At 35.1% G+C, this 22,195-nt stretch overlaps 1 protein-coding gene across 2 annotated transcripts; it reads left to right on the top strand.

Moving 5' to 3' along the window:
* Positions 1–3,773: 3,773 nt before the first annotated feature.
* Positions 3,774–21,595, top strand: LOC123887324 (nuclear pore complex protein NUP160). 2 transcript variants are annotated; one of them, XM_045936628.1, is made up of 28 exons: positions 3,774–4,132; positions 4,213–4,345; positions 4,457–4,724; positions 5,089–5,149; positions 5,293–5,450; positions 6,613–6,698; positions 7,680–7,778; positions 7,870–7,964; positions 8,697–8,817; positions 9,410–9,592; positions 9,685–9,874; positions 10,036–10,607; positions 12,283–12,445; positions 13,500–13,765; positions 13,887–14,074; positions 15,357–15,433; positions 15,522–15,868; positions 16,377–16,445; positions 16,528–16,846; positions 17,242–17,367; positions 17,518–17,626; positions 17,719–17,790; positions 18,023–18,146; positions 18,555–18,662; positions 19,943–20,083; positions 20,683–20,856; positions 20,942–21,062; positions 21,162–21,595. In XM_045936628.1, exons 1-27 carry the CDS (start codon positions 3,954–3,956, stop codon positions 20,981–20,983), a joined length of 4,470 nt encoding a protein of 1,489 aa, XP_045792584.1. In that variant the 5' UTR covers positions 3,774–3,953; the 3' UTR covers positions 20,984–21,062; positions 21,162–21,595. The 2 variants fall into 2 exon arrangements, with proteins under 2 accessions (XP_045792584.1, XP_045792591.1); XM_045936635.1 differs by having other exon boundaries at positions 3,779–4,132; positions 16,528–16,813.
* Positions 21,596–22,195: the final 600 nt, after the last annotated feature.

Below are 22,195 nucleotides of genomic sequence, written 5' to 3'. Positions count from 1 at the left end.
TGACTCATCAAGTCCATGTGTAGTAGCTCAAGAACTCTAGAAGTGGACAGGTGTTGCAGCCTTTGGGGCGACACTTTGGTTTGCTTGCCAATCTGACATTCGCCACAGATGTTGCCTTCCTCTATCTGTAAGTTTGGTAAGCCTCTGATAGCTTCCTCAGATATAGCTCTCTTCATATTCTTCAAGTTGAGATGTCCTAGTTTTTGGTGCCACAACTTAACCTCATATTCTTTTGTTAAGAGACATGTAGATACATTAGCTTCTTCTAGAGGAACCCACAAGTAACAATTATCCTTCGATCTAACACCCTTCATCAGGATGTCACCTTCATCATTGCTAACAAGACATTCATTTTTTGTAAAGTTGACTTGCATGCCTTGATCACATAGTTGGCGTATACTAATTAGATTAGCAGTTAGCCCTTTTACAATAAGAACATTTTCAAGTTTAGGTAGACCATTGTCAATCAGCCTTCCTATACCTTTAATTTCTCCTTTAGCTCAATCTCCGAATGTTACAAAACTTGTTGCATAGGATTTTATATCCATCAAATATTTTTCAACATCGGTCATGTGTCTAGAGCAACCACTATCAAAGTACCAATCTTCTTTTGATGAGACTCTAAGAGAGGTGTGAGCAATCAAGCTTTTCTCACAACTTTCAGCTGCACAACCCTTGGTGTTGGTTACATCAACCTTTTGTTTCCACTCCTTCTTTGCATTAGTTATGGATGGATCAAGTTTTTCTTGAATAGTTTCATTTGGATACCCATATAACTTATAGCAGTAAGGTCTTATGTGCCCCTTTCTTCCACAGTGATGACATCTCCATGAACGATATTTGCTTTTATGCCTTGGTATAAATCTAGGATTCTGCCTTCTTTGACGATGTGGAGCCATATGTGGTAACACTTGTCTGTGTGTAGTATGATGTCCGGTGGACAAGTGCGGTGACATTTTTCCATACATTGTTGGAGAGGGTTGCTTACTTATCTCATGCATATATTTTCCATCTTTGTTGTAATCCTTAATTCTATTAACGCTTTTATACTCATACCCAATGCCTGTTTTGGCTCTACTAGGGGTAGGTAGTTTTTCTAGGATTTCATCTAGGTCAGTTCCTTTAAATAACATAACAACATGCTTCTTTAGATTCTCAAGATGAGAGTTCAATTCAGTTACCTCTTCATTCAGCTTAGATATTTCTGCTAGTTGCTCAAGCTTATCTGTTTCCAGATTGGCGATGATTGCCTTCTGCTCCTCAATTGTTTTCAACCCTTCTTCACACTTAACACCAATCTCAGAGATTTTTGTTAGATTGACAATTCTTTCAGTTTGCAACTTTGAGATTGTCTCCTTTTGTTTTTCTGAGATTCTGCAGACTTCTTCACTCCTTAGACACAACTCCTTGTATGATTCAGCAAGTTCATCAAAGGTCAGCTCTTCATCACATGATTCAGTGTCAGATGTGCATACACCTGTCAGTGCATGAATAGACTTTGCAGTATCAGTTTCTCCTTCAGAATCCTCATCTGACCATGAAACAGTTAACCCCTTTTTCTGTTTCTTCAAGAAGGTTGCACATTCAGTTCTAATGTGTCCATACCCTTCACATTCAAGACATTGGACACTTTTATTAAGAGTTGTCTTCTCATCTGACATAGGTTTTCTGAAATTTCTGTAAGTGTTGCGACCAGTGTCAGCTGCACTTGTCTTTGGACGTTTGTCCATTATTTTTAGCACCTTATTAAATTATTTTCCTAGAAGAACCATTGCATCAGAGATGCTATTCTCAGACTCCGTGTCACTCTGTTGATCTTCTTCCTCAGCATTCGAGACAAAGGCAATGCTCTTGGTTTTCTTATCCATCCTTTCATTTGTAGTCACCTCGTAAGTTTGTAATGAACCAACCAGTTCATCCAGCTTCATTTCTGAGATATCTTTGGCTTCTTCTATAGCTGTGACCTTCATATCAAACTTCTTAGGTAAAGACCTAAGCATCTTCCTTACCAGCTTTTCTTCAGGTATCTTTTCACCCAAGGCATCAAACTGATTATCATAGTCAAGTATGGTCATGTGAAATTCCTGAATGGTTTCATCATCATTCATTCTTAGATTCTCAAACTTAGTGGTTAGGAGTTGTAGCCTTGACATCTTCACTTTAGAGGTACCTTCATGAACAGTTTCAAGGATGTTCCAAGCTTCCTTAGCAGAGACACACTTTTTGATGAGTCTGAATATGTGCTTGTCAACACCATTATACAATGCGTATAATGCTTTTGAGTTTTCAAGAGCAAGCGCATCCTCTTCTTTGGACCATTCTTCATCAGGTTTCAACTCAAGAGTTGGTTTACCATCTTTGTCCATTTTCACAGGTGGTGTCCACCCTCTCAGAGCTGCTTTCCATGTCTTGCTATCAATTTGTTTTAGGAAAGCCATCATACGAGACTTCCAATAGTCATAATTTGAAGCACCAACCAGAAGAGGTGGTCTGGTGACAAGCCCTCCTTCTTTGTCCATACCTGCCAGAAAAAGTTTCCCTGAAGCTCACCCTAAAATTCAGAATAGGGTGCCTGCTCTGATGCCAATTGAAATTCCTGACACACAGTTAGACAGGTGTTGATCAAAGTGTGTCAACACTTGTCCGTCACGTAGTAGACAGATGTTGACCAAGGTGCGTCAACACTTGTCTATACACAGAACACAGAACACAAAATAATAAAGACAGTAACGTAAATAACACACAAGAGTTGTTAACCCAGTTCAGCCAACCTGCCTACTCTGGGGGATACCAATCCAGGAATGAAGTTCACTATCAGCAGTATTACTTCGAAGCTAAACTCACCCGTTTACAACTCCTCACTTAATCACTACCCAATGACACTTCTACCTAGGAACTCCTAGATATGAGACCCTGTCCCAATTCCCACCTTAACAACACATTCAGCGTTGTTATCAACTCAACGATCACGAATGGTGGAGACACACTCCTATGAAACTAAGATTTACTCTTGCTTAAAAGCTTACGAGCAAATCACACATAACACTAGAACAATCGCCGTACTTCAAAGCTTGGGAGAAGTTCACAATTACAACTCAGTAAAACACAGGTCCTAAGCTTGCATCAATGAGATACAAGAAAGGCTCACAATTAACACTCTAAAACCCTAATAACACACGCTTTGTAAGAACACGGTTTTAGATACTTGAAACCATATGCTTGCCTTCATATTTATAGTAGTAGAACGACTTGGGCTTCAAGACAAAATTAGGGCTTCTAGAATTGCGGCAGCAGCTGATATATTTTTGAAAATAATAGTTCTATTTTTGAAACACAAAAATATATTTTCCAAAAATATAATTCCTTTAGAAAATATAACTAGGGTTTGGCTGCCTCCTGAAACACATTAAACATGTGCGCCTTCCTCTGTAAGAAACCTTGAAACAATTCTTCAATCAAATCTTCAAAAGATTGAGTAGAAATTAAAACCCGCTAGCTGGCGCGCACAGATACACAGACATATGTTGTTCCAAAGTGTACCCACATTTGACACAACACTTGGGGTTAACACATATGTCTCAACACTTGACTAAAATATGTTTTTGCAAAATGTAGCCAACATACAAAAACCCAACATGTTCAAACGGTGTTAATGACAAAAACTAACTGAAAAGACTAACTTCAAATCTAAAATAAACTTAAGAGATCAAATTAATACTTTTTAATAAGCGACCAAATTGAAACTAAAATATATGTAATGGACTAAGTAGTTAAACCTAAAATTAATAATGTAAATGAAAATATTGATTTCAGGTCTTAAAAAACTGAGAAATAATTTTCAACGTTAATCTTAGTTCCTCTTTGAGCGCCAAGTCACCATCGTGTGTTAAAATCCCTGAACCCTACTGCATTTAGGGTTTTGGTTCCGAACGAAGAACACTCCGACGACGACAATGGCTACTAATTGGCCATTGGCCGGAAAGGAAGTCCCCATCATCGGAAGCGATTCCGTTCGCTGGACTGACCTCACCGTTCCTTCTTCCTCCAACATTACCGTCGACGGCGATTCCACCATCACCGACGACCGCGCTTCCTTCTCCGTCATCGGAGATCCTCCTACATATCTCATCTGGTTCCTTCTCTTTCCCTCCCCAATTTTATCCTAATTTTTTCGAAAATTTCACTGGATTCATTTTTTTGTTTGTTGAGCAGGAAAATTCACAAGGCACAGCCTCAAGCACTGGAACTTCTCGAGCTCACTGCTTCCAAAGAATTTCCTCGTGTAGGACTCAGATTCACTTTTCCTAACGCGCTTTACCCTTTCGCGTTTATCTGCAAAAATGAGGTTACTTTTGCTTATTCATAACCATAAATTATTATGTCTTATTGTTCATTGTTTAGTGTTGTTTATTGTGTGTGTTAGTGAAGTTGTGTTCATACTTCATTGTTGATGCAGATTGCTGGAAGCTCTAGATTCCCATACTTGCTTTATGTTTTGACTGTGTCTGGCGTGGCTTATCTATTGAGAATTCGAAATGTTTCTGCATATGGGTCCTGTTCTATTTTACCGGAGGATGAGTTTATAGAGCTTAATGTGCATGATTACATTCCGAATAATGCTGCACTTACAGCTGTAACAGCAACTTCTTGGTGTCTTGTTATTGGCACTAGTGATGGTTCGGTTTTCTGCTTCCAACTCGGTGTACTCGACGCAGGTGCTCCTGGTATGTTTAGCTCAGCTTATGTGTTCTTTAGTTAGTTCTGTATGCGCAACTGCTAACTTTACATGTTTTCTCCTACCCTGTTTCACTGCTTTTGGTGTAATCATGCTTGTAAATTGTAATTCACTAAATTGCATGTTCTTTTGAACTTGAGATTGCAATTGGACTGATCTCCCTAGGCTAATATAAGCTGTTTTTTTTTCTTTCTTTTTTCCCCCCACTATTTTGGTGGAGATAGGTTCAGCTGTATAACAGCATAAGCTCACCCTTTACTATGTTAAAATTTTATTCATGTTTGGAACTTTGTTGATATTTGTTTATCATTTTTTACTGATTTATAATGAATTTGATTTGATTTTCCATAAAGGCTTTGTGCATGAACTGAGAGATGAAGCTGGAATTGGCCGTTTATGGGGTTTAATATCAAGGTATTCTCTTTTTATATTCTATCACCCAATAATCAATACATTATGTTAGATAACTTTTCCAATCTATTTCCTCTTTTACAAATTCAACCTTCCCAAATTATGATTCTATGCATCATAAGATGTTTAATATTTATGTTTTCTAGGGGGAAAATGGTGGGTACTGTACAAGACTTGGTAATTTCTGAGTTGTACGGGAAAAAGTTTGTGTTTGCACTTCATTTGGATGGGACATTACGAATATGGGATCTAGCTTTTTATAGCAGGGTCTTTAGTCATAACATGGGTGTAATGTCAATGACAGGTACTGTCTACCTCCTGGATTTAATTTTAAGTATTCTTTATATTTATGTTATACTCACTCTGTTGCCATCTGGGCCTCCACAAACACTCAAGACGACTCTTAGTATTGATTTATGCAGTATTCATGTCTATATGAATGGGAGAGATTGGGAAACTTGTAAGTGACTTCTACATTGAGGGTTTCAGGGTTTCATGATTTGACTTGTTGATTTATGAAATATAGAGAAATGATATGTATTGTGTGGTATTCCCTCCGTCTCAAATTATATGCCACTTTGACAATTTTACACAAATTAAGAAATGTAGTTAATTTTGTACGGAAAAGAGAAATCATAAGCTGTTTTACAAAAGTATCCATCATTAAGGGCGTGAAAAAGAGAAATTAAAAGAATTTGAAGAAAAAAGAGTAATAATAAACGACAAAGAGTATAATTGGAAAACAAATGTTAATGCTTTATTGATATTGTACAATGCCATAAAAGTTGAGACAAATATATTTTGCTAGAATGACATAAGTTGAGACGGAATGCGTATTAGGTTATTAGAAGATCTTTTGGGGATTTCAGGATCAAGCAGTGGCTGGATTTTATTCTTAATCAAATGGATTTTTAGAGATTTAAGATACAATATTGTCAAAAAAACTCCGGACTATACAATGATAGAAAAAGTACTGTTTCATGGCCTCTTTGCATATATTTACATTAAGACTATGTTAAATGATAGGCAACTGCTTGCCTTTTCTTCTCTGACGTATACTTTAGTGCATATATCTTCAAGTCTCTGAAGCATACAATATGTTTTTCGTCTCTGCATGGCAGGGTACTACTGGATAAACTTCCTTTCTTGTAAAAATGTTTGTCTTTGATCAGTGGAATTCATTGATTAGGTTTCTGGTTGTCACTTGTGTGTAATATCTGAGAAAAAATAGTAGTAAGATGCAATAAACTAGGAATGGATTATAGGAACGACGTTTTCATTATGTCTTATTTTTGGTGATTGAGAATGTTAATTCTCTTATTGCTGCAATATATCAAATACAATTGAAAGTTAATTGCACGTGATCTTTCTTTCTTTCTTTAATTATATGTAACACTCCTTGTTCTTGTGTTTACTTGTATTCACAAACGTACATATGCTCTACCACTTCAATGTTTGCTTTTCAGGTGCTAGCTTTTTAAGGTTATGGGTGGGTCAATCTGACCCAAATTCAAGCATAATTCCTTTGGCAATATTGTACAGACATACATCGGTATGAAACTAAAGGCAATGTTATTTACTACTGATTTGTTAAATACAAATACATATCTAGGATGCTGGTGATGTTTACCCTATCTTATGCTTACATGTACACTTGAAAGAAACTTTGATAATGTTTACAGTTTGATAGAAGACATGTTTCAAAACTTGTACTGCCTAGACAATTAATTTGGGGTGTGGGACGTAAAAATGTATATTTGTATTGAAGAGTTGTTGTTTTTCATGTAATCTTCTCAGAAAATAACTCTGCTGTCCTATCCTTGCATTACCATTTATGCATATATAGAAGAATCGCTTTTGTTTGTTTGTGATCTATACGACTTTGAGTTTAAACGAGCAAAGTCAGAAATAGAATACATATGAAGTAGTAAATTAGCCAAAATTGTACTGTCTTATTTTTGTTAGCAATAAATTTTGTTACATGTGACTGATACATCTCTTCTTTAATATTATTAAATTTCCATATTCAATGTTGTGCGCCTCTATCCCTGTATAAATCTAAGTTAATCACACCAGCTAATGAGTTGGATTCGCGATACCTCTATCTGTGTTCTTTAACGTGGTTTGTTTTAGTTCACAGGCCTTTTTCTTATTAAGCAAATACATGGAGAAAACTTTTGAAAGTCATTTCATCCCTATCTTTAACTTGATGCTCCATATTTTCATTTCTGCACTTGTTTTCTGTCACTATGTGGTTCTTCAGCTCTTCCATTTTTGCTTCTCTTTTTTCTCCTCCTACAATTTGATTGAACCTGATATGTCATATCTTATTTTGGTTGAATTGGAATAATTGTAATTTATGTAGTGCATACAGTTTTCGTATACCTGCTTCAAAATAGGGAGGCATCATAAGGATTGGTTAACACTTAAAAGTCTTAAGTATTTTCTAGTGACAGAAGTCTGAGTTGTCTTTAAAGATAAAATTATCAATTGGAATTTCAACATTTTAATTGTTGTATTACTATTGCTCCAGGGTGAAAACATGGAGATGATCTCTTTGCATAATATTCTATATAATTTTGGGGATAGAATTTTCTCTATGGAGCTCTTGCAAAATATTCCCTTGGAGGAGGTAATCTGTTGCCCTTTTCAATAAGCTTAGATTGGATGTTATTTTTTAAATTTTTTTGCTCCAGTTGTGAGACTACTTTCATTTTATCCAGGGACGATGCCTTGACGTTAAACTAATGTCGGATAAGATATGGATACTGAAGGATAACGAATTAGTATCACACTTGTTGGCTACAAATATTGATGAGTATGTAACACGTTATAATCTTTTACTTTTATTCTATGCTTCTCTTTTGAACATATTTTCATAGTATGTTAGTATTAATAAGGGAAGCCTGTGCCATGAGAAATTCCAAAAGAAGAGTCTTGCCAATTCTGGGTCAGTTATCGTCGCAGCCTTACTTTGCATTTCCCATCAATTGCAAGAGGCTGGTACATAGTAGTGGTTGTAAGTATAAAGCGGGATTTTTTTTATATCTCCATTTGTTTAGCATTTTACTAGTCATTTGAAAAAGGCTAAAACTTTGTCAATTGATCGTGTCAGAAACCTTTGGCAGGACGGGGTTCTCTGTTGATATATTATATCCGCTAACACTGCATGATTTGTCTATGAAACAATTTTCATGAATCCAATTAATTTATAAGTTGCCACCATGCTATTATTTTAGGTCAAACGCCTGAAAATTTGGATACGAGTAGGTAACTAATATATGCTACCATACATTTAAAAAGACTGTCTAACATGAATTGTGTTACACACAATGTAGCTTAAATTGATTTCGGGATGATATATATTCATTTAAAATCGTGACGGACAACTTCAGATTTGGGAGAAAATTAACCCATAAAAGGTTAATTAGTGGTTTAAGAATAATATATTTTATGCCCATGTCATATATTCCCGACTCAAAATCTTCATTGTATCTTTTAATGTAAGTAGAATTATTGTTCTTGCTCAATTGTTAATCTGTTTTGTCAGGGTAGAGGCATTTTCTTATGCTTTACATGAAGAATTTGTTGCTGATCAGCTATTTCAAAGTTCAGAACATCTTGCAGACGAAATTATGCGGATCACACATTCAATATTTTCATCCTCAAAGGTATTGCATCTTTTATTATTTTAATCATGAAGGTCTTTGTGGCCTTCTATTCCTTTGTTATTAGTGGGAGAGTTATGTTTTACAGTTCACTGGATGCGTGTATTAACCTTGGTTGCACTGTTTATATGCTCAATAAGTGCACTCTGCTTGCCTATTGCCAATTATGATTTTACATAAAGATGGTTACTCCTACTCTAAGAACAAGGTGATGTTTTTCATTCAAACACTTTGGGTGCTTGTAAATGATGTATTTTGAAAGAAGTTGGAATTGCCTACCAAAAACTTTCATGATAGGAAATCTATATGTATCATTTCAAGTGGTTTGTTCTATTGGATGTGCAACATATACACTGAAAAATGGTTGTCGATGCTTCTAAAGGCTTAATTGATAAAAATATTGAAGATGAATTCTTTCGATTGATGCTTTGAACTACCAGTGCTAGCCTGAATTTTTTTTAGATCAATGTAACGTGTAATTGTTGATTGTTATCATGCTAGGAGTTCTGACATGCTTAACGATGTTCTGTCAATAAAAGAAGAAATTTATTATAAGTAAGAAAGAGTATGACTGTCGGTTATTTCTTTTCTGCAGGATGATATTTTGCCTTTTGTGTCCTCTGTTTTCTTAAGAAGGCTGATGCTTCCTGGGGTTCATCATAATGCTGCTTTGCATGCAACTCTGGCAGAGTATAACAGGCATTTGGGTGAATCCGAATTACAAACGTTAACCGCAGATGGACTAAAAAGGGAGATACTTTCACTTATAGAACATGAGGTTTTCATTGCCATATTTGCTAAATTTTTCTCATCTCTCCCGTTGCATTTCCCTCCCTTTAATTTATACTGACAAGATATTTAATTTGATAGGTTGGATCTGAAAAAGTATCCATAGTGCATTGTTGGAAATGTTTTTTTGCCCGATATTTCCATAATTGGTGCAAGAACAATGCTATATATGGCTTGCTTGTTGATTCCTCCACTGTTGCTGTTGGTTTAATCAGAAAAAAATCAGTTTCACTTTTTCGGTCTTTGGAAGATATTGAGCGGATTGTAGAGGGTAAATATTAATTATGGATACTTTTCTTTCTCTAGCCCGTGTTTAATTTTACTTTATAAAAATATACCTGGCTTTTTTTTCAATATTTTTAATTAACTTGCTCCGTATATTTATTCCTTATTTTCATTTTCTTTCCTTAATATGGACTTTGTATTCTGTAGGCTCTTCAGATGAAATTAGTGAGCTTGGAAGCGTTATGGATTTATTTGGTGATGATCTTGAATGTGAAATTTTGATTGAATTGCTTAGGTGTGTCACGAGTTTCAGCCAACAGTTGGGCAAAACTGCTTCTTCTATATTTTATGAATCACTTTTAACCGCACCGGCGATCTCTTCTGAAGATATTGTTAAGTGTATAGTGAAGATTCTAGAAACTGGTTATTGTATATCAGGTCCAGTGCTCCAAAGTTCTACATTTGGGGATCATACAATTTTCCTGCAGAAGGAACTAACAGATCATAAAAGTTTGAGGAAACTGTCTGTTGACATGTTTTTGTCTCTTCAAGGCCTGTACAAAAAAGCTTCTACTTGGGACAAGATCCTAAATGTAATTGAGGGCTTACTGAAATTTTTGGTTCCACAGAAAAGAATGCTTAAATTTGACACTGAAATGTCATCAAACATAAATTCCTCCATCATGGTGCATTCTTCGTATCAGATAGCAAAAGTGATGTTTGAATCTTCCTGGGACTTTCTCCTATTTTTAAGCTATTTGGTTGACATCAGCGGTCAGGTGAGTTTGTAGACTTTTCCTGTACGTGTATTCTCATACTTGCAATTGCTTTTTTATTATTGCAAATGTGTTAATTGAAAGTTGTGTATTCTAATAAAACATGGTAGCAACCGGAAATTCTCACTACTAAGTTGTGTATATATCTAGTGTAATTATTTTTAATATAAGCATTACTTCATTGAAATTATTTTCAAAATAATTATGATAGTTATTTGAATGTTACCATGTACAACACCCACTTTGAAAACCTTATTGCTGAGCATTTGCATAATGTCTTGTGTGCCTGCAATTGCGTCAAATTGCTTCAACTCACGGCTTTTGCAGCTGTTATGCTGAAATCGATTCCTCCCCATTTTCTGAGCTGTCAAATAATTATTTTGGGTTTTCTAATTTTTTTTATAATTTGTTTTGGTTATTTTTGCAATTTCATCACTTTTAAGTTTTAACCATCAGAATAGCGTTTAAGGTTGAAACTTTGTTCAAACCTTTACCTATACAACACCCTCAGCTCACCGGCATTGTTTCTGGCCAAATCCAGCATTTTCCTGCTGAGCTAGGGCACACCCATATCTATTTTCTGCACCTATTCTGATCTGTTGATTTGATTGTTCGCAGTCCTCTCTACCCCCTCTCCGTCTTTAACAACTATCTTTGCATAAAATAAAAAAAAGATCCATTTCCTTCCTGTGATTTCTGTTTCTCACCCTCATTGTTTTACAGCGGCTCCAATCCCTCAATTTTTTCTATCCACTCACCCCTTGTTCTATATACGTGTTCTGTTGTAATTGTTGGTTTTTTACCCCTCACATGCTCGTCAGCAGTGACATCTATGTGTTATTAATCTTGGAAAGCAGCGTGGGTGCTATTTTAGTGACGTGGATAATAAAAAAGAAATATTTCAATGGCACTTACATGCTGAAAACATACTTACAAATACCAAATAAAAAGCTCAAACTTCATGAAGCTCAAAACCAATAAAAGTAGCATAAGTCTTACAAAATCGAAATACCAATAATCCAAATACATAGTAGCTTACTTCCAAAATCCAAATGTATTTGGATTTTGTAAGACTTATGCTACTTTTATTTGTTTTGAACTTCATGAAGTTTGAGCTTTTTTTTTTAGTTTGTATTTGCAAGTATGTTTTCAGCATGTAAGTGCCATTAAAATATTTATTTTTATTGTCCGCGCTTCGCTAAAATAGCGCCCGTGCTGCTCCCTCTGCTATCGTGCCTCACAAATTTTGTGGTTGACCGCGCCGCTTTCCGAGATTAATAACATAGATAGTATTATAGACCATAGACTAACAAATCAAAGGTGAGTATTGCAAGTACGCCATAACAAATTATGAGTTTGTTGAAATAACCCTTGATTTGCTTACTTTACTCACTTTAGAGTAGCCAAATTCAATTCTAATGTATATACATAGGGATTTTTCTTGAGTTAAAATTTCATGAAGAACAGAGTATGTTTGTCATGCAAATACAATAAATGGGTACTTCTGTCATAATTGAGGAATCCAATGACTGCTCTCTAGAGTACATAGACATATTTTGTGTAGAACAAGTTTTCAAAGCATTTAGGACAGCATTTTCACCAGAAAAATGCAGTGTCAATGTAGAATAAAATGTTGTATATTTCATGTTAATATTTTTCAAAATATTATTTCTTGCAGGTCCACTTGTCACCTGATGATATAACAAGAATACAACTTGAGTTGGTTCCGATGCTTCAAGAAATTATTTTTGAGTGGCTGGTGATCATCTTTTTTGCCATCACACCAGCTGCACCAGCTGTTACGGAGGACTTCAATTCAAAACTTTCATCATTGCAAATAGGTAGGTTGTATGATTTATTTACGTTGTATTTCGTGATTCTGGGCCAAAGTTAACTCCACAAAACCAACTTGTCATGTAAAGTTATATATACTTTAAAAGTTTTATTTAGGACTTAGGTTTTTCCAACACAAGGCTTGGTCCGTGGATATTGTGGTGCCCCATTATTAGATCTAAGATAGACTCCAATAAGGTTTTGGGGCTAATTCAATCCCAACACCGTTTTATAAGATGAGATTGTTTTTTTTTTCCTACAGTACTTATCACTCCTCAATCCTTACATAAAATCTAAAGTAATTTTTTTTCTTCTTAATATAGCTTCCCAAAAAATGCTTTCATTAAAAGGGAAATAATATTCAAATAGTCAAAATAGCAAAATTATCAACAAAAGGAACTGAGAATGCGTAATTTTTTATTTTTTATCGAATATTATTTTTTATTTGTCGGACTGTGTGTATGGGCTCGTACATAGCCAAAGAGTACTTTCATGTATTCCATTTGTGTGCTCAGTGTTTGTTTGGAAAATGGTTTTGGTACATCCCAACGAGTACTGGCACTTGTATATCTTTAAATTTGGATTACCCACGCTTCTAGCTATCTAACTGACCCTTTTACAGTCTTCTTTATCTTGCATAACTTTATATCTGATTCCCTATTTGACATTGACAGAAAAACCAATCTCTCTCTCATAGAAATCCAAATACTCTTGTTTAAAATAAGATTAAATCCATGTAAATAGGAATGTCATATCATATCCTATATAAAGAGTCTCTGTTGTGTAGTTGAAACACATGGTTTCACCATACACCTCTTCTGTCTTCTGTTTTCTCTCATTCAACACCTCTCAGTCTTTTTTCCTTGACATCCTCTCATTTTCTGCTACTTTCCTTTATATATCACATCCTTTTATACTTAAAATAAAGTAGTTGTAGAAGTGAGTGGGATTTGGTAGAATTGGCTACACAGAGCTGTGTATTAACCTTTACTTTTGGGGGTTGTTAAATTGATCACATATGCCATTCCACCAACGCTAACATTTGTTTGCTCATATATACAGATAACAACATGGGAAAACAAATATGGAACGAGAAATGTGACTTAACATTGGCTTTTATTTTCATGCTAAATGTTGGAAGTTCTTCAATAGATCAAAGCCACTTTTCTCCAGAACGTTTTTCAAATATGCAAAGCTCTATTAATAGGATGAGGGACTTCATCAGTTGGATCATTTCGGGCCAGGACGGTGGATCTTCTACTTTCTCGAGTCGTTCTATTGATCTTGCGTTTATACTTTTCAAGCATGACCAGTATTGTGCTGCTGAGGTTATTTACTTGCCTTTACTTTTCTTGCCGGAATGGGATTTCGGCCCCTTCACATGGTTTCTTTATTCTAGTTATCTTTACTGAAAGTATCAAATATTTTAAATTGCAAATGTTTCAAAAGCAATTGCTCATGATGGCGGAAGCACATTTGCTAAAGGAGAAAACATCCCAAAGTATTCAAGATGCTGATGGTGGATGGTGCATACGTCATCATCTTGTAGGATGTTGCCTACTTGCACAGGTGCAGTCTGGATTGCATGCAACACAGAAGGACAAAAAAGTTTCGGATGCCATCCGCTGTTTCTTTAGGTACAACACTTCGTCTTTGATTTGCTGGCATTATGTAGACTTACATTTTCCGACTATGAGTTGATCACTTGGTCAAGTAGTTAAGTGATATTGGTTAATTTCTCTTTAGTTTAGGTTTGAACTTTTATTTCATTTTGAAAAGGAAAAGGTCTAAACCAAAGCCACCTCACTCTCATCTCAAGATAGGCAAAATACTGAAGAGGGGGGGGGGGGGGGGGGGGGGGGGGGGGGGGGGGGGGGGGTCGTGTGAGACATGGAAATCATATGATCACAGATTCACAGGAGTAGCATAGTTTTTTTTTACTATAAGAGTAGCATAATGAGAATTTATATTTAGTGACATTTATAACAAAAAACTGTTTAAATAACATTTATAACGGATATTAATAACATATTTTTTGAATAATTGTAATATGACCTTTAACGCAACTTTTATTCTTTACCATCAATGAATCACTGTTAACTCTGCATATTTGGTACTAGGATCTGGTTAGTTATAAAAGGGTCCCAATAATGCGAAGGACTGACTTTTACTCCTCCGTCCCTAATTATAGGACCCTTTTACAAAAAAATGTTGTCCCTTAATATAAGACCCTTTACAAACTTTCACACACATTAATTAATTTTTTCCAAAAATACCCCTACTTAATATGCATTTTTATTTAATCTATACTACTAATGATATTATTTATTGGAAACTTAAACTTACCTACAGTCACGCTACTACTACACTATTGGGTAGTAATATGAAAAGTATTGATCTTTCTTATGGACAATGGACTATACTCCCTCCCTTGTGTGAAATACTATACTTAAAATTTTGAAAGGTCTGATTTTTTTATTTTTGAAAAAGTCATCATGCTTCTCATTAATTCTGTAATTAATTTAAAGTAAAAACATTCTTTAAATGGGAGTAAATTTGTAAAAGTACCACACACTTGCACATTTATCACGCCAATAACTTTTCTTAATATCCATGTTTTTTGTCAAGGGTTCCTATATAAAGGGACGGAAGGAGTATATATCAACAAGAAGGAAGTAGTTTTTTATGGTGCGGGGTGGGACCAATCTATTACATCAGGTAGTTCAGCGGGAGTGAAGGGGGATTATTTCTCCATTTTCCGGTTTTAGCTTATAGCTTAGGGTCATGCCTTGGCTGGGAACATTTGGTCTTGCTTTCTGTGTTTTCTTCTTTCTTATCAATAATATAAATATAAATTGGTTATCTTCGCAGTTGCGTTAAATGTGTGAACAATCACCGTTTATCGGTTTCTAATTGCAGGTCTGCATCTGGAAATGGTGCATCTGAGGCTCTTCAAAGTTTATCTGTCGACGTAGGAATTCCACATCTTGGTTTTAGTGCGTATCCCTGTAACAGAAATCCAGTGATCTTGAGCAATCTGAATCTTAAGTTTTAGTTGCTTATCAATGTGTGGTTTTAATACAGGTGGTTGTACTTCGATAGCAGCATGGAAGCTTCAATACTATCAATGGGCAATGCAGTTATTTGAACGTTATAACATTAGTGAAGGTGCTTGCCAGTTTGCTCTTGCTGCACTTGAGCAAGTTGATGAGGCTCTACATATGGAAGATGAAATGGACAAGGACAACTCTATTAATGAATCAGTGACAACCATCAAGGGACGTTTATGGGCTAATGTTTTCATATTTGCATTAGATCTTGGACGGTATTATGATGCATATTGTGCAATAATTTCAAATCCAGACGAGGAGAGCAAATACATCTGTTTAAGGCGTTTTATAATTGTTCTTTATGAACAAGGTGCTATAAAGGTTGGATAATCTTTGACAAGGTCTTCTGACTGTCCTATGTTAATTGAGCTCTAACCATTGTTTTTCTTATGTTGATTGCTCTGTCCTCAAAGGTTGACTAATGTAATAGTATAAATTTGTCACAATACTAGTATGTTGTTATTCCTCACTTAACATGCTGAGAGTTATATGTTAATATCCACTGTGTGCGGGTATATATTAAGGCTCCGTTTTGATTAGCTTATTTTTGAGCTTATGCAATATAAATTAGGTTTTATGCTATTTTATAAGTTCACACTAGTGAAAATTGTATTTTTAAAAGCTATTTTATCATAAACTACTTTGACAAACTTATAATAATACATAAAAATTGCATAAGCTGTTTGTATAAGCTCAAAAATAAGCAAATCCAAACGGGCCCTATAAAAGGATAGTGTATGTCAAATAATTTTCTACCAGAAATTTATGCTTTACCATTCATGTTCTAAATTGTACTTCCCCTTCATTGCGTTTTTTTTTTTTCCTGCAGATTCTTTGCAGTAACAAACTTCCCCTTATTGGTTTAGTAGAAAAAGTAGAACAAGAGCTGGCTTGGAAGGTATGGCCTGACTGAACCCATCTGAGTGATGTTAATTTTTCTGTTTTCTTTAATGTGGTGCCATTTTCACTGGAATATGTAGGCTGAACGATCAGATATTTCTGCAAAGCCGAACTTGTATAAGTTGCTATATGCATTTCAATTACATCAGCATAATTGGCGACGGGCAGCAAACTACATGTACATGTATTCTACTCGTTTGAAAACTGAAGCAGCTTTGAAAGATAACCAAGGAAGCTCCTTGATGTTGCAAGAGAGGCTGAATGCACTCTCTGTTGCAGTCAATGCATTGCATCTTGTTCATCCTGCATATGCATGGATCGATTCGCTGACTGACCAAAATTCTCTTACGAGTGAATGTTATCCAAGTAAGAAAGCTAAAAGAACACCAGATGAATATTGTAAGTAATTCAACAACAAAAATCACGCTGCTTGTTATGAACTTATCATTTCATTATGAATTATGATGTTATATGAACATTGTAACCTCCCCAAAAAATTTAGCAAAAGGATAAATGCATGGGAGATTTGATTCTTATGTAGTAAATATATATACTGGAATGGATAGCATTTTTAAAAGGGTAGCCTTGATGGATCTGTTGATGGATTGGGTACATGTGTTTCATCGATGTTATCGTTATTTTTTCTTTTCTTTTCGAGTTCTCCTACCTTATAATATATCTCTTTGTAGTCATCTCCTCTGCCTTAATTAATTTCTTCTTTTATCATTTAATTTTTTTTACTAATGTTTATTTGAAGAGGTGGTGATATTATTTTCATTAATTTGCTGCACCAGCTGATAATGATGCCGAGCCTCAAAAGTGGCAATCTGCTGTTGATATTGAAAAACTTGAGAACGAGTTTGTGCTAACTTCTGCAGAGTATATGCTGTCATTGGTAAAGGTCAAGTGGACATTTTCTGGTAAGTTTCTCTGTGTGTGTGCTTTTGTTGTTGAATCGTCTCTGTTGCTTATGACTGCTTCCAGGATGATTGATGATATTAAAGTTTTTATATCATGTGCTTTCATTTGATAGAATTTTGAACCTGTATTACTATTTTTTCATTTTCAAGGTAAACACGGTGCCCTATCAGATTTGGCTGGTCGTCTTGTCCAAAACAATTTATATGACATGACCTTTACAATCCTTCTCAGATTTTTCAAGGGTTCAGCACTGAAGAGGTTTACACCCCTGCGCCATTTGTGTTGTGTGTTTCTTTGTTTGTATATATGTATTGGTATGCTTATCTCTGTGATTTGGCCTATCTGTTTAGGGAATTGGAAAGAGTTTTATCTGAAATGGCGATCAAATGCTGTCATGATAAAGTAGAGTCCACTTGGGTTGAGTACGTTGACATATTTCTTACCTTTACCTTTGAAGCAGTTTTTATTGTATTATTGTTGAAACAAGATACCTGACTTGTTGCTTATCAGTCATTCATGTGGTTTAAGTTTTGTTCTTATTATTGTCTATTTACTTATTTAGTTTGGCACTTCATGTTTTCAAGTTTTTATTTAACTGTTCTTGTCGGTAGCTATTGTGCATTTTATGATTGATAAATGTTTTTGATGATTCAGGGAACATGGTCATTTGTTGTTCTCATCAAAGCTTGAGATGGTTGCTCATGGCTCACCTGTTACACTTCCTACAGCACCACAAACTGACAGAAGTAGTCGTTGGACAAATCTCAAGCTTTACCTTGTTCGTATCTTCTTCTCTTTCTGTATTGGCCTTTAGTTGATAGCCAGTCTAGAAATTGTCTTCACTTTCTATAGTTTATGATTGGAGAAATTTTCATTCAAAATGTTTCTGACCTTATTCTTGTCTTGACCCACCAACATATTTTCTCAAGTAGGACACAAGTCTTGTGGTTCTAGTATTTCTCCACTTAAAGTTAAGGGTGTGAGGGGAATTTAAACCTCTAAAGTTTTCTTGCATTGGAAACAGTATATTCAGATGCATAGATGGTTTCCCGTGTTATAATATATTTATCTCAAGTGGGGTGGTTTGGTTTTTCTTTTTTTTTAAAAAAAAAAAAAAAAAAACTAAAATTACATTTTTCTGTTTCCCTGGTTCACTTTTTCCTTAAAATCTGCTTCAAAATTGCAGGAGAAGTATAAGGAGTTTCATGGTAGGTTGCCAGTTATTGTGGCTGGAACTCTTCTTCGAGCAGATCCTAAGATTGAATTGCCTCTTTGGCTTGTTCAGTTGTTCAAGGTAATTTTTCAAGGATGAGTCACTGATTGATGTTCATCGATTCTGTAATTTTTGTGTCTAAAAGAATATCACACACCTATTTATAATTACATTCAATGTCTAGGAAGTTGTAATGACTAGGAATACTAACAATTAGCCTATGATGCTGTTAAAAGTCAAGGAATAGTAAAAACACACTGACTAACATATTCAAAAGAATGCTTGTCGCCTGATTGTTTAATTACTGGTTTTGTTAATGTTTCTCTAAAACATATATGATTACTATTCTTCGAACTACCTAAAATCACACACAAATATATCTGTATATATTTTTGTTCTTGATGTCAATAAAAGTATGTAGGATGTTGGTAGGGAAGTAGGAAAAAAGAAAATGAATACCAATTATATTGGATAGAATACAAAGCACCAATAACTTCTCATACTGAGAATTCGGTCAGAATGTCATACAAAGCACCAATAATGTTAGTATTTTTTTCTCCTTCACCGGGATTTGTACCTGGTCCTTTATACACCTTAACACCTTTAACCCTTAGCTCAAACCAGTTGAGCTACCCACCCCACCACACCCCTCCTTTGAGTTTGTATCTAACAACTGTCTAATGCATTTTCAATCCAAGTTCAATTAAATCTTTCTTGTGATTTATTAGATAGGATTGTTAGATTTCTCACTTTGCCAATCTTAAGATTAGATCTCAATTTTGACAATCCTAGACACTAGTATGTTTAAGATTGTAGCCATGTGGAAGTACCTGGTAAGCATGTTTGTATACTCTGAAGGGGAATGTTTTTGCTTCACCCTATTGGCCTATTCAAATCGTAACAACTTAACCACTTTGTCTGTTTACAATTATAACCTACTGTCTCTTGACTGACATTTTAAACAAGGCAAGACCGCAAGAGTCCATAGTATATAATTTGATCATTAGCAGTAAATCTAGTTTCACTTACAAAACAGTGGCGTCTATGTCATATATAAGTGCTTTCACTTTAAAAGGTTATCCTTTTCAGAATTTGCATATATAGGATGTGGTACTTGTTGATATTGAATCTTATTTGTAAATAATCATGTTAACATCCAGACCTCTTTATATACTTTTGTCCGCCTCTTGATAAAAAACTTGGACTGCAATCAATTTTGACAATCTAGATTGGCACATCTTGTATCTGCTCTATGCAGTATGAGGGATACACTTCTTCCTTCACCATGCAACCTTGGCTGCGGTAATATGGGATTTTGTTTGATATTGTTTACATGGCTTATGATTTGTCACATTCGACAGGAGGGTCAAAAGGAAAGGATGTGGGGGATGACCGGCCGAGAATCAAATCCTGCATCTTTGTTTCAGCTCTATGTCAATTGTGGTCGATATGCAGAAGCTACATATCTTCTACTCGAGTACATAGAATCATTTGCTTCACTGGTAAATTATTTTTACTATTATGGATTGAATTTATTACTGTTATCATTAGAATTGGATAGGATCATTTGCTCAGCATGTATATACAGATTTGTTGAAAGGGAAAAAGATAAGTGAATACAAGAGCCATAGGGTGAAAACCGTGTATTATATAGCCGATTCTACAATTAAGAACATTGGTTGCAAAAGGAATATGTGCTATGGTATATGGCAATATGCTATGCTAAGAATAATCCAGGATACTCTAGAGTATATTTACATTAATTATTTGCATTAATTATATTTACAATCACTTTTTTTATCATTGAGTTCCAAATGTTTTTATAACTAAACTGGACAGTTGCACCAGTTGAACGGTGAACCGGTACTGTCTATGGTCTGGCCACCGTCTCGTCCTGGTTTAAGCAGTTTAACCATGATCCGAAGATCTCGATGTTTGGTTTTTAAACATTGGATAAAACAACATAAATGTGCATGATTTATGCGGTGTGGTAGCTACTTGCAAATTTATGCAGCACATAATCTATGTTCATGATGCAGCAACAGTGATGATACCTGTTTGTTGTGTATTCACTTATGTTGCTAATGTCAATATTCTGCAGCGGCCAGCAGACATAATTAGAAGGAAGAGACCATTTGCTCTTTGGTTCCCTTACACAACTGTTGAGCAGCTACTGTGCCAACTTGAAGAATTGATCAGAATGGGTCACATGGTAGATCATTGTGACAAGCTCAAAAAGATGTTACATGGTTCTTTGCTGAATCATCTGAAGATGGTAAGCTCGATGCCTGTTTTTGAATATATAAATAAACAATCTTGCTTCCATTTTTTGTTCTTATCAGTCTTTCACTGTCTTTCAGTTGAAGGATGACTCGGACGATACAATATCTGCGGCTTCTTGATTTCTACTTAACTGCTAACTTGAGGTAGTAAAAATACAAGTGTATTCAAAGTGCTCTTCATTACTTGATGTATCAACAGGTTTGTCTTTTGTTTATGGCCCCGGTTGTTTCCTATACTTTTTGCTCCTTTTGATATGGTCCATGATTGTTTTATAATCATAATTTCTCTATTGAACAGTATATTTTCCAGCGAAGAGGCCTGCCTGCATGGAATGTTGAAATTATTGAATGGAAAATCCAAGGCCATAGAGAATTTTTATTTTGACAACTGTTCATAAATTAGTTGATTATGTTAGTTTTCAAAAAATTGAGCCCTGGACTTTCTGCTTAGAACTTCAGGTCGAGCTGTCTGCTTATGACAATAGAGGATATTTAAATTAATCCTCCTCTTACCACAGGAGCAACAACCAATGATGGTTTCCACACCATCTTGTCAGGAACCAAAAGTGTAATAATGGTGTAAAATTTGTATATATGCTTATAGAAATGAATAATTGTTTCAGAAAAATGTTGCATTGTTTGGTATTTGAGTGCTGGGGATTGATTGGAAAAATTGCAGGTCAGCTTATTGCAAGGAAATTCAGTATAGAAAATGTATGTGTTCCCACTGAAGGTTGCACAGATCCAATAAGTGAATGACATGATTTTTCTTTTGGTAATCACTTAGAAAATAATTCATGAGCATCTAATCAGGGATCAGTAGGAGAGTTCCAAATCTTTAGGATATTCTTATTACAATATCCCAGTTTAGCAATATAATTTGCACTACATTTCCGTTATCTATGAGTATAATTTGCAATATAATCCAATGCCAATTACCGATTCAAAATAGTGGATTCATATATTCCTTGTATAAATATAAATTCTACCAATCTACTATATATTAAGCAAATGTACCAAAATTACACAATTAACCTTTAGTTTTGGTCACCTCATCAAATATATCTTGCATAGCATCATAAGCTGCAAAACTAGTTGTTCTCATGAAATAACATGATTTTAAGCGATTTAAAGTCCTAGCTAACTCAGCATGATAATTAATTGATATTCCAATGTAACCACTAAACCCAAGCAACCACGCACCTTCTCTTTGAACATTCCTTTATCCATAATAGCTTAGGTACAATCTTTTTACAGAGTTTACATTGGGCAATAAACATACTCTTAACCTTGAAAAGTATAAGCCCCTAGCTAGAATATACAATTCCAGGT

The sequence above is a fragment of the Trifolium pratense genome, linkage group LG1 (assembly GCF_020283565.1).
Source record: "Trifolium pratense cultivar HEN17-A07 linkage group LG1, ARS_RC_1.1, whole genome shotgun sequence".
NCBI classification, from domain to species: Eukaryota; Viridiplantae; Streptophyta; class Magnoliopsida; order Fabales; family Fabaceae; genus Trifolium; species Trifolium pratense.
Note: the sequence above shows the minus strand (reverse complement) of the source record. Positions and strands in the feature narration are given on the sequence as shown.

Bases quoted from the DNA above. Each gene is read 5' to 3' on its own strand.
- LOC123887324 (XM_045936628.1), top strand. From the start codon at position 3,954: ATGGCTACTAATTGGCCATTGGCCGGAAAGGAAGTCCCCATCATCGGA. The intron at 8,818-9,409 runs GTATTGCATCTT...TCTTTTCTGCAG, and splicing joins CAATATTTTCATCCTCAAAG to GATGATATTTTGCCTTTTGT. The intron at 17,368-17,517 runs GTAAGTTTCTCT...TTCATTTTCAAG, and splicing joins GGTCAAGTGGACATTTTCTG to GTAAACACGGTGCCCTATCA.